This window comes from Dipodomys merriami, unplaced genomic scaffold (assembly GCF_024711535.1).
Source record: "Dipodomys merriami isolate MVZ:Mamm:240054 unplaced genomic scaffold, mDipMer1.0.p SCAF_533, whole genome shotgun sequence".
Taxonomy (NCBI): domain Eukaryota; kingdom Metazoa; phylum Chordata; class Mammalia; order Rodentia; family Heteromyidae; genus Dipodomys; species Dipodomys merriami.
In genome coordinates, this window is record NW_027206106.1 from 975 (window position 1) to 10,569 (window position 9,595).

Below are 9,595 nucleotides of genomic sequence, written 5' to 3' on the forward strand. Positions count from 1 at the left end.
GCTGTGGGCTGCCGGGAACCTTCTCCAGACACAGCACCTGCATGCGCTGGCTTTGCGCAGTGTATCAGGGATCCCATTCCCCCCAAGTCCCATCCTTGACTGTTTCCAAGACAGCACAAACTGGGGGTTCAAATACCAGCCCTGTGGAGGCATGCATGTGAGAGGCCATGATGAGGAAGAGGCAGGGAGGGCAGGGAGGGGGAGGAGAGGGGCAGGGGAGGGCAGGAAGGTGGAGGAGGAGGGCAGGGGAGGGCAGGGGATGGCAGGGGAGGGCAGGGGAGGGCAGGAAGGGGGAGGAGGAGGGCAGGAGGCTGAAGGGAGGAGGAGAGGGCAGGAGGGCAGAAGAGGGAGGAGGAGGGCAGGGAGAGGGCAGGAGGAGGGGCAGGAAGAGGGGAGGAGGAGGGCAGGGGAGAGGGCAGGAGGGGGAGGCAGGAGGGCAGGGAGGGCAGGATGGGGGAGGAGGAGGCAGGGGAGGGCAGGGGAGGGCAGGGGAGGGAGGAAGGGGGAGGGAGGAGGGCAGGGAGGGCAGGAGAGGGCAGGAAGAGGGAGGGAGGGAGGGCAGGGGAGGGCAGGGAGGGGGGAGGGGGAGGGCAGGGAAGGCAGGAAGGGGGAGGAGGAGGGCAGGGGAGGGGCAGGAGGGGGAGGAGGAAGGCAGGGAGGGCAGGAGGGGGAGGGGGAGGGCAGGGGAGGGCAGGGGAGTGCAGAAAGGAGAAGGAGAGGGCAGGGGAGGGCAGGGGAGGGCAGGGGAGGGCAGGGGAGGGCAGGAGGCGGGAGGAGGGGGGCAGGGAGGGCAGGAGGGAGGAGGAGGGCAAGGGATGGCAGGAAGGGGGAGGAGGGGGGGCAGGGAGGGCAGGAGGGGGAGGAGGAGGGCAGGGGAGGGCAGGGGAGTGCAGAAAGGGAGAGGAGGAGGCAGGGGAGGGCAGGGGAGGGCAGAGGGGGGAGGAGGGGGGCAGGGAGGGCAGGGGGGAGGAGGAGGGCAAGGAGGGCAGGAGGAGAGGAGGGCAGGGAGGGCAGGAGGGGAAGGGGGGGGCAGGGAGGGCAGGAGGGAGGAGGGGGGCAAGGAGGGCAGGAGGGGGAGGGAGGGGGGCAGGGAGGGCAGGAGGGGAGGAGGGGGCAGGGGAGGGCAGGAGGGGGAGGAGGGGGGCAGGGAGGGCAGGAGGGGAGGAGGGGAGGAGGAGGGCAGGGGAGGGCAGGAGGGGAGGAGGGGGGCAGGGAGGGCAGGAGAGGGGAGGAGGGGGCAGGGAGGGCAGGAGGGGAGGAGGGGGGCAGGGAGGGGAGGAGGGGGGCAGGGAGGGCAGCAGGGGAGGAGGGAGGCTCCCCACCTGTGGGAAGGCTGCTCCTGACAAACCCTGCAGATCCCCAGGACCACCCAGCCCTTTCCTTCCCGGGACGCGGGTTCTGGCTCTGGCCAGGAGGTGGAGGGGGGGCGTGGAATCCAGACGTCCTCCCCCAGAGACCACCAGGACCACCCAGCAGCCCGCGTGCGTCAGGAAGGAGCTCAGCCACAGGCACTCAGGACTACGGTGCCGGGTGCAAGGCCCCTCCGCTTGCGAGCCCAGCTCCTCTGCTCAGGTCCTCAACCTCTGTCCAAGCCAGACAAGCAGAGTCGCCGCCCTGCCCCCTCTGCTCAGGACTCTGCCCAGGGCTGGCACAGCCCCTCTCCCTGACACCGGCATCCCCTGCCCCGTCCCCCCCACCCCTTCATCACACAGGGTCACATGATCACATCTGCGTTGGCAAACAGCCAGTCCAAAGTTACTGTCTCCAGTTGTATTGATTCAAGGAGTCACTGGGGACACTAGCCTGGCCAAAGGAAGGAAAGGGTTCATCGGTCTGTCCATCTACACATCCTGCCAGCCCTGGCCCCAACTGGCCTGCCCGGTCCGGTGCCTGCCTGCTCCCAGAATGAGGAGACACTTGAGGAACACACCCCGCACCCAACACATCGCACACCTAGCAGAAAAGCAGGAGGGCTCTCCCATGCCCAGAGCTTTCTGGGTGTCTGCAGCATCAAGGCCCCAGCACTGGGGACACCTGCGTGGGTGGAGGGAAGTCAGAGGCCTGTGCCCAACCCCTCCAGGACCCCAGCCCTCCTGGCGGCGGGCGCTGGGTGGCTGGAGGCTGGGGAAGTTGGCTCTTCCTAGTCCCTCCACTCCCCCGGCTGAGGAGCCCTGGTCTGGTTCTAATCGGGCTGAAGTCGGCTCCCTCCTCCCCCCTTTTCCCTTCATTTCCACAGCGCTGGAAGCCAGTGCGTTCAACTGTCTGCATGCCAAGACCTTCCCGAGTCTGAAAGCTGCTGAAGTAACAGATCAGATTTTAGCAAGTGCTTTCCAGGCTGAGCGCCAAGCCCTCTTCTGATTCTCGGAGAGCAGAGAGCAGGGCACAGCAGAGCAGAGAGCAGAGCAGAGAGCAGAGCAGAGAGCAGAGCAGAGAGCAGAGCAGAGAGAGAGCAGAGCAGAGCAGAGCAGAGAGCAGAGCAGAGCAGAGAGCAGAGCAGAGCAGAGCAGAGCAGAGAGCAGAGCAGAGCAGAGCAGAGGAGCAGAGCAGAGCAGAGAGCAGAGCAGAGCAGAGAGCAGAGCAGAGCAGAGAGAGAGCAGAACAGAGCAGAGCAGAGAGCAGAGCAGAGCAGAGAGCAGAGCAGAGAGCAGAGAGGAGAGCAGAGAGCAGAGAGCAGAGAGCAGAGCAGAGCAGAGAGCAGAGAGCAGAGAGGCAGAGAGCAGAGCAGAGAGCAGAGCAGAGCAGAGAGCAGAGCAGAGCAGAGCAGAGCAGAGAGCAGAGCAGAGAGCAGAGCAGAGCAGAGCAGAGCAGAGCAGAGAGCAGAGCAGAGCAGAGAGCAGAGCAGAGCAGAGCAGAGAGCAGAGCAGAGCAGAGAGCAGAGCAGAGCAGAGCAGAGCAGAGAGCAGAGCAGAGCAGAGCAGAGAGCAGAGCAGAGCAGAGGAGCAGAGCAGAGCAGAGAGCAGAGCAGAGCAGAGAGAGAGCAGAACAGAGCAGAGCAGAGAGCAGAGCAGAGCAGAGAGCAGAGCAGAGCAGAGCAGGAGCAGAGAGAGCAGAGAGCAGAGAGCAGAGCAGAGCAGAGAGCAGAGAGCAGAGAGCAGAGAGCAGAGAGCAGAGCAGAGCAAGCAGAGAGCAGAGCAGAGCAGAGCAGAGAGCAGAGCAGAGCAGAGCAGAGAGCAGAGCAGAGCAGAGAGCAGAGCAGAGCAGAGCAAGAGAGCAGAGCAGAGAGCAGAGCAGAGCAGAGCAGAGAGCAGAGCAGAGCAGAGAGCAGAGCAGAGAGCAGAGCAGAGAGAGAGCAGAGCAGAGCAGAGAGCAGAGCAGAGCAGAGAGCAGAGCAGAGCAGAGAGCAGAGCAGAGCAGAGAGCAGAGCAGAGCAGAGAGCAGAGCAGAGCAGAGAGCAGAGCAGAGCAGAGAGCAGAGCAGAGCAGAGAGCAGAGCAGAGAGCAGAGCAGAGCAGAGCAGAGCAGAGAGCAGAGCAGAGAGCAGAGCAGAGAGCAGAGCAGAGAGCAGAGCAGAGCAGAGAGCAGAGCAGAGCAGAGAGCAGAGCAGAGCAGAGAGCAGAGCAGAGCAGAGAGCAGAGAGCAGAGCAGAGAGCAGAGCAGAGCAGAGCAGAGAGCAGAGAGCAGAGAGCAGAGCAGAGAGCAGAGAGCAGAGAGCAGAGCAGAGCAGAGCAGAGAGCAGAGAGCAGAGCAGAGCAGAGCAGAGAGCAGAGCAGAGAGCAGAGAGCAGAGCAGAGCAGAGAGCAGAGCAGAGAGCAGAGAGCAGAGAGCAGAGCAGAGCAGAGAGCAGAGCAGAGAGCAGAGCAGAGAGCAGAGCAGAGCAGAGCAGAGCAGAGCAGAGAGCAGAGCAGAGAGCAGAGCAGAGAGCAGAGCAGAGAGCAGAGCAGAGAGCAGAGAGCAGAGCCGAGCAGAGAGCAGAGCAGAGCAGAGAGCAGAGCAGAGCAGAGCAGAGAGCAGAGCAGAGAGCAGAGCAGAGCAGAGCAGAGAGCAGAGCAGAGAGCAGAGCAGAGAGCAGAGAGCAGAGCAGAGCAGAGAGCAGAGCAGAGAGCAGAGCAGAGAGCAGAGCAGAGAGCAGAGCAGAGCAGAGCAGAGCAGAGAGCAGAGCAGAGCAGAGAGCAGAGCAGAGAGCAGAGCAGAGAGCAGAGCAGAGCAGAGCAGAGCAGAGAGCAGAGCAGAGAGCAGAGCAGAGCAGAGAGCAGAGCAGAGCAGAGAGCAGAGAGCAGAGCAGAGAGCAGAGCAGAGCAGAGCAGAGAGCAGAGAGCAGAGAGCAGAGCAGAGAGCAGAGAGCAGAGCAGAGAGCAGAGAGCAGAGCAGAGAGCAGAGAGCAGAGCAGAGCAGAGCAGAGCAGAGAGCAGAGCAGAGCAGAGCAGAGAGCAGAGCAGAGAGCAGAGAGCAGAGCAGAGCAGAGCAGAGAGCAGAGCAGAGAGCAGAGCAGAGCAGAGCAGAGAGCAGAGAGCAGAGCAGAGCAGAGCAGAGAGCAGAGCAGAGCAGAGAGCAGAAAACAGAGAGCAGAGAGCAGAGAGCAGAGCAGAGCAGAGAGCAGAGCAGAGAGCAGAGCAGAGAGCAGAGCAGAGCAGAGAGCAGAGAGCAGAGCAGAGCAGAGAGCAGAGCAGAGCAGAGCAGAGCAGAGAGCAGAGCAGAGCAGAGCAGAGAGCAGAGCAGAGCAGAGCAGAGAGCAGAGCAGAGCAGAGCAGAGAGCAGAGCAGAGAGCAGAGCAGAGAGCAGAGCAGAGAGCAGAGCAGAGAGCAGAGAGCAGAGAGCAGAGCAGAGCAGAGCAGAGCAGAGCAGAGAGCAGAGAGCAGAGCAGAGCAGAGCAGAGAGCAGAGAGCAGAGCAGAGAGCAGAGCAGAGAGCAGAGCAGAGAGCAGAGCAGAGAGCAGAGCAGAGCCGAGCAGAGCAGAGCAGAGAGCAGAGAGCAGAGAGCAGAGAGCAGAGAGCAGAGCAGAGAGCAGAGCAGAGCAGAGAGCAGAGCAGAGCAGAGCAGAGAGCAGAGAGCAGAGCAGAGCAGAGCAGAGCAGAGAGCAGAGCAGAGCAGAGAGCAGAGCAGAGCAGAGAGCAGAGCAGAGCAGAGAGCAGAGCAGAGCAGAGCAGAGCAGAGCAGAGCAGAGCAGAGCAGAGAGCAGAGAGCAGAGAGCAGAGCAGAGCAGAGAGCAGAGCAGAGCAGAGCACAGCAGAGAGCAGAGCAGAGAGCAGAGCAGAGAGCAGAGAGCAGAGCAGAGCAGAGCAGAGCAGAGAGCAGAGCAGAGCAGAGAGCAGAGCAGAGAGCAGAGCAGAGCAGAGAGCAGAGCAGAGAGCAGAGCAGAGAGCAGAGAGCAGAGAGCAGAGCAGAGAGCAGAGAGCAGAGCAGAGCAGAGCAGAGCAGAGCAGAGAGCAGAGCAGAGAGCAGAGAGCAGAGCAGAGCAGAGAGCAGAGCAGAGAGCAGAGCAGAGAGCAGAGAGCAGAGCAGAGCAGAGAGCAGAGCAGAGCAGAGAGCAGAGCAGAGCAGAGAGCAGAGCAGAGCAGAGAGCAGAGCAGAGCAGAGAGCAGAGCAGAGCAGAGAGCAGAGCAGAGAGCAGAGCAGAGCAGAGAGCAGAGCAGAGAGCAGAGCAGAGAGCAGAGAGCAGAGAGCAGAGCAGAGAGCAGAGAGCAGAGCAGAGCAGAGCAGAGCAGAGCAGAGAGCAGAGCAGAGAGCAGAGAGCAGAGCAGAGCAGAGAGCAGAGCAGAGAGCAGAGCAGAGCAGAGCAGAGCAGAGCAGAGAGCAGAGCAGAGAGCAGAGAGCAGAGCAGAGCAGAGAGCAGAGCAGAGCAGAGAGCAGAGCAGAGCAGAGAGCAGAGCAGAGCAGAGCAGAGAGCAGAGAGCAGAGCAGAGAGCAGAGCGCATGGCGAGGAGCTGGCCGGGCAGTCGAGTGCTGAGCCCACCTAGGGAGGCCCGGAGCAAAGGGTCTCCCCCTCCTCTCTCAGTGGTTCTCTCTTCCTCCCCCTCTCTCTTCCTCTCTCTTCCCTCCTGTCTCCTCTCTCCTCTCTCCTCTCTCTCCCCTCTCCTCTCTCCCCTCCTCTCTCCTCTCTCCTGTCCTCTCTCCTCTCTCCCTTTCTCCTCTCTCTCCTCTCCTCTCTTCTCTTCCTCTCTCCTCTCTCCCTCTTCTCTTCTCTCCCCCTCTCCTCTCTCCTCTCTCCTCTCCTCTCTTCTCTTCCCCTCTCCTCTCTCCCTCTTTTCTCCTCTCTCCTCTCCTCTCTTCTCTTCCCCTCTCCTCTCCTCTCTTCTCTTCCTCTCTCCTCTCCTCTCTTCTCTTCTCTCCCCCTCTCCTCTCTTCTCTTCTCTCCCCCTCTCCTCTCTCCTCTCTCCTCTCCTCTTCCCCCACTCTGCACCGCACACCCCTTTGCCCCGGTGCTCCCGCGCGCGCGCCGCCTTTTTGTCCGGAGCGCGGGGTGCGGAGAGGCGGCCGCGGTCCCGGGTCGGACCCGCGCTCGGGCGCCGCGCAGGGGGGCGCGGGGCGGGGCGGGGCGGGGCGGCGCGGGGCGGCGCGGGGCGGCCCGGGGAGGCCCGCACGGCCCCGGCGCCCCGGGAACAGGTGCACGGGCGGGCGGAGGGGCGGACGCGCGGGCGGCGCCCACCTACCTGGACCTGGAGGCACAGCAGCAGGACGTGCAGACACCTGCGGAGAGAGGACAGGCGTCAGGGCGGGGCCGGGGCCGGGGCCGGGCGGGCGGGCGGGCGGGGGGCGCGCGCTTACAGGCCGGAGCAGGCGGAGGGCGCGGGACGCATGGCGGGGCGCGGGCGGGCGCGGGCGCGGCGGCTGCTAGCCGAGCCTGCACATGTCCTCTCCGCGCGGCCGGGGCCGGGCGCCGCCGCCGCCGCCGCCGCCGCCGCCGGGCCGGCTGCTGCTGCTGCTCCGGGGCGGCCCGCGGCGCGCCCTGCAGCATGGGCGCCCTCGGGGCCGGCGCGGGGGCTGCGGGCGCCCGGCCGGGGCCGGGGCCGGGGCCGGGGCGGGGGCGCGCGCGCGCCGTCCGGGCGTCTGCGGGAGGCCGGCCGTCGGCTCAGTCCGGGGCCGGGGCCGGGGCCGCCCGGCGGGGTCCGCGCTCCGGGGCCCGGGCGCACGGCGGGGTCAGCGCTCCGGGGCCGGGGCCGGGGCCGGGGCGCGCGGGGGCAGCGCGGACGCGTCACGGCCGCTCCGTCCGGGCGCCCTGCGGCTCATGTCTCCTCCTCCGAGTCTCCCCGGCCGTGCGCATCGCCGCCTCCTCCGCCGGCGGCGGCCGGGGCGTTTTCTACGCGCGGGCGGCGGGGGGCGGGGGCCGGGGGCGGGCCCGGGCCGGGCGCACAATGGGGATGCGGCCGGGCCCCCCCTCGGGGCGCGGCCGGCCGGGCGCTGGGCTCCGCGCTCGCCCCGGTGCGCCGCGCCCACATCAAAGGCGGCTGCGGGGCTCCGGGCCGGGCGGCCGCTCCGAGGGCCAGAGCTGCGGGGCCGCCCGCGCTGGGAGCCGTCGGAGTCCGAACCGCGCCGCGCCGCGCCGCAGGGCAGACGGGTGGGGCGCGGGGGCCGGGCGCGGGGGCCGGGCAGGGCGCGGGGACCGGGGCGCGGGGGCCGGGCAGGGCGCGGGGACCGGGCAGGGCGCGGGGGCCGGGCGCGGGGACCGGGCAGGGCGCGGGGGCCGGGCAGGGCGCGGGGGCCGGGCAGGGCGCGGGGGCCGGGCAGGGCGCGGGGGCCGGGCAGGGCGCGGGGGCCGGGCAGGGCGCGGGGGCCGGGCAGGGCGCGGGGCCGGGCAGGGCGCGGGGGCCGGGCAGGGCGCGGGGGCCGGGCAGGGCGCGCCCTTCGCACACCTTGGCTGAGTGCATTCGCACGCACCCCGGCCGGCGCGGGGAACCAGGAGCGGAGCGGAGCGGACGGGTGCTTTGGGTTGGAGGGGTTGGAGATGCGGATCAGGTCAGAGCAGGGTGCGGGACGGCGCCCGAGGAGTCGGGCTCGACCCCAAGGAGCTCCACCCGCCCCGAGTCCACGCAAGCTTGTGGCTTCCCGCGGGGCCGCGGCGCTGTGCGGTGCGGTGCGGTGCGCCGTCTCCTCCTCCGTCCCCGGGGCGTTTCTCCTCGGCCCCGCGGGATCCCGCCCCGCTCCTCGGCAGGAGAACCGGCTCCGGCAGCGCGCGGCCGCCACCTAGGGGCTGCAGAGGCGGCCCGGACCCCGCCCTGGCCCAGGGCGCGGACCCCGCCGTGCGCCCCGCCGTGCGCCCCGCTCTCCGCGCCCCATTGCTCCTGCCCCGCGCCCCGGCACCCGCGCTCTGCGCCCAGGCTCCGTGCCCTGGTCCCCGCGCCCCACCCCGCCCCGCCCTGGCCCCCGCGCCCCGGTCCCCGCGCCCCAGCCCTGCGCCCGGACCCTGCGCCACGGCCCGCGCTCTGCGGCTCCGTGCCCTGGTCCCCGCGCCCCCGTCCCCGCGACCCAGCCCTGCGCCCGGGCCCGCGCTCTGCGCCCCGGCTCCGTGCCCTGGTCCCCGCCCTGGCCCCCTGCGCCCTACGCCCCGCCCTGGCCCTCCCGCGCCCCGGCCCCGCGCCTCGCGCCCCGCCCCGGCCCTCGGGGATCGCAACTGGGCTCGGTCTGGTCAGCGACTGGCCGGCCCTCTTCGCCCTCCTCCGCCCGCACCGAGAAGGCTGCGGGTTCCCTGGAGGACTCCAGTTCCCCGGGGAGGACTCCGGGTTCCCAGGACAGGGAGCCGCTCACCGCCCCTCACCCTGCCCTCCAGCCCTTCAACGCCACCGGGGTAGACCCTGCCCTTGGCCCGGGCGCGGCCAGCCTGGCCAGCTCCGCTCCGGACCGGGGCTAAGCCACAGAGGTCGCGGCGGGGAGGAAGCCGAGACCGGCTCCGATGGCAGACTTGGGGTCCCCACGTACCCCAGGACCCGACCCCGGGCAGTGGAACCTCTCAAGGTGAATAGCTTTTTGCCGAGCACCCAGGTGCTGGGCCGGATTTACCGGGCAGACCTTCTGATGGCCAGACCAGTCTGGTGAAAAGCTGCTGACCAGGGGGGGGGGATGGACAGGGCCCACCGTGTCCCCTGGCCTTTCTTCAGCTCTGGAGTCTGAAGTCAGGGCCTCGCTCTCATCTGCTGGCTGAGCTGCCACCCGCTGGCTACAAGGCCAGATGGGGTCTGACTCTTCTGCCCAGGATGCCCGACTCCAGCCCTCCAGCCAGCCTCCTGGATGGCTAGGGTTCAAGTCTAGGGTAGCAGAGCCCAGATACATACTTTCTTCGGTGTTGGTCATGAGCTTGAAAGCAGGGCAAGGGCCCTGTCTCTTGAAGCTCAAGGCTAGTGCTCTACCACTCTGACCCGCAGCTCCCCCTCCTTCCCGCCTGCGCTGCTCTGGAACGGCATGGGTCTGCGGATCTCAGCCTCCTGAGCAGCTAGGATTACAGGTGTGGTATGATCCACCAGGGCCCAGCCAGCTACATGCTGTTTACTGCCAGCATCTCAAGTGTGTGCACTCCAGCTTTGGCAAAACCGTTTGAACACACCCGAGGCCAGCTTCCCACCTCCAGCCACGGGTACTGTCTTGCCTAAGGGCAACCAGACAGGTCTGTGATCCTTCCCACTGACCCTTACCTGCCACTACTCGTTTGAAACTAAGGGTTTAGCTGC

The 9,595-nt window shown here is 67.5% G+C and overlaps 1 protein-coding gene across 1 annotated transcript; it reads left to right on the forward strand.

The window, feature by feature from the left end:
• The first annotated feature begins 6,731 nt into the window (after positions 1-6,731).
• Positions 6,732-8,966, forward strand: LOC138811516 (collagen, type I, alpha 1a-like). Its single transcript, XM_069999225.1, has one exon. The coding sequence runs from the start codon at positions 6,732-6,734 to the stop codon at positions 8,964-8,966; it is 2,235 nt and encodes a 744-aa protein (XP_069855326.1).
• The last annotated feature ends 629 nt before the right edge of the window (positions 8,967-9,595 follow it).

Bases quoted from the DNA above. Each gene is read 5' to 3' on its own strand.
- LOC138811516 (XM_069999225.1), top strand. From the start codon at position 6,732: ATGGCGGGGCGCGGGCGGGCGCGGGCGCGGCGGCTGCTAGCCGAGCCT.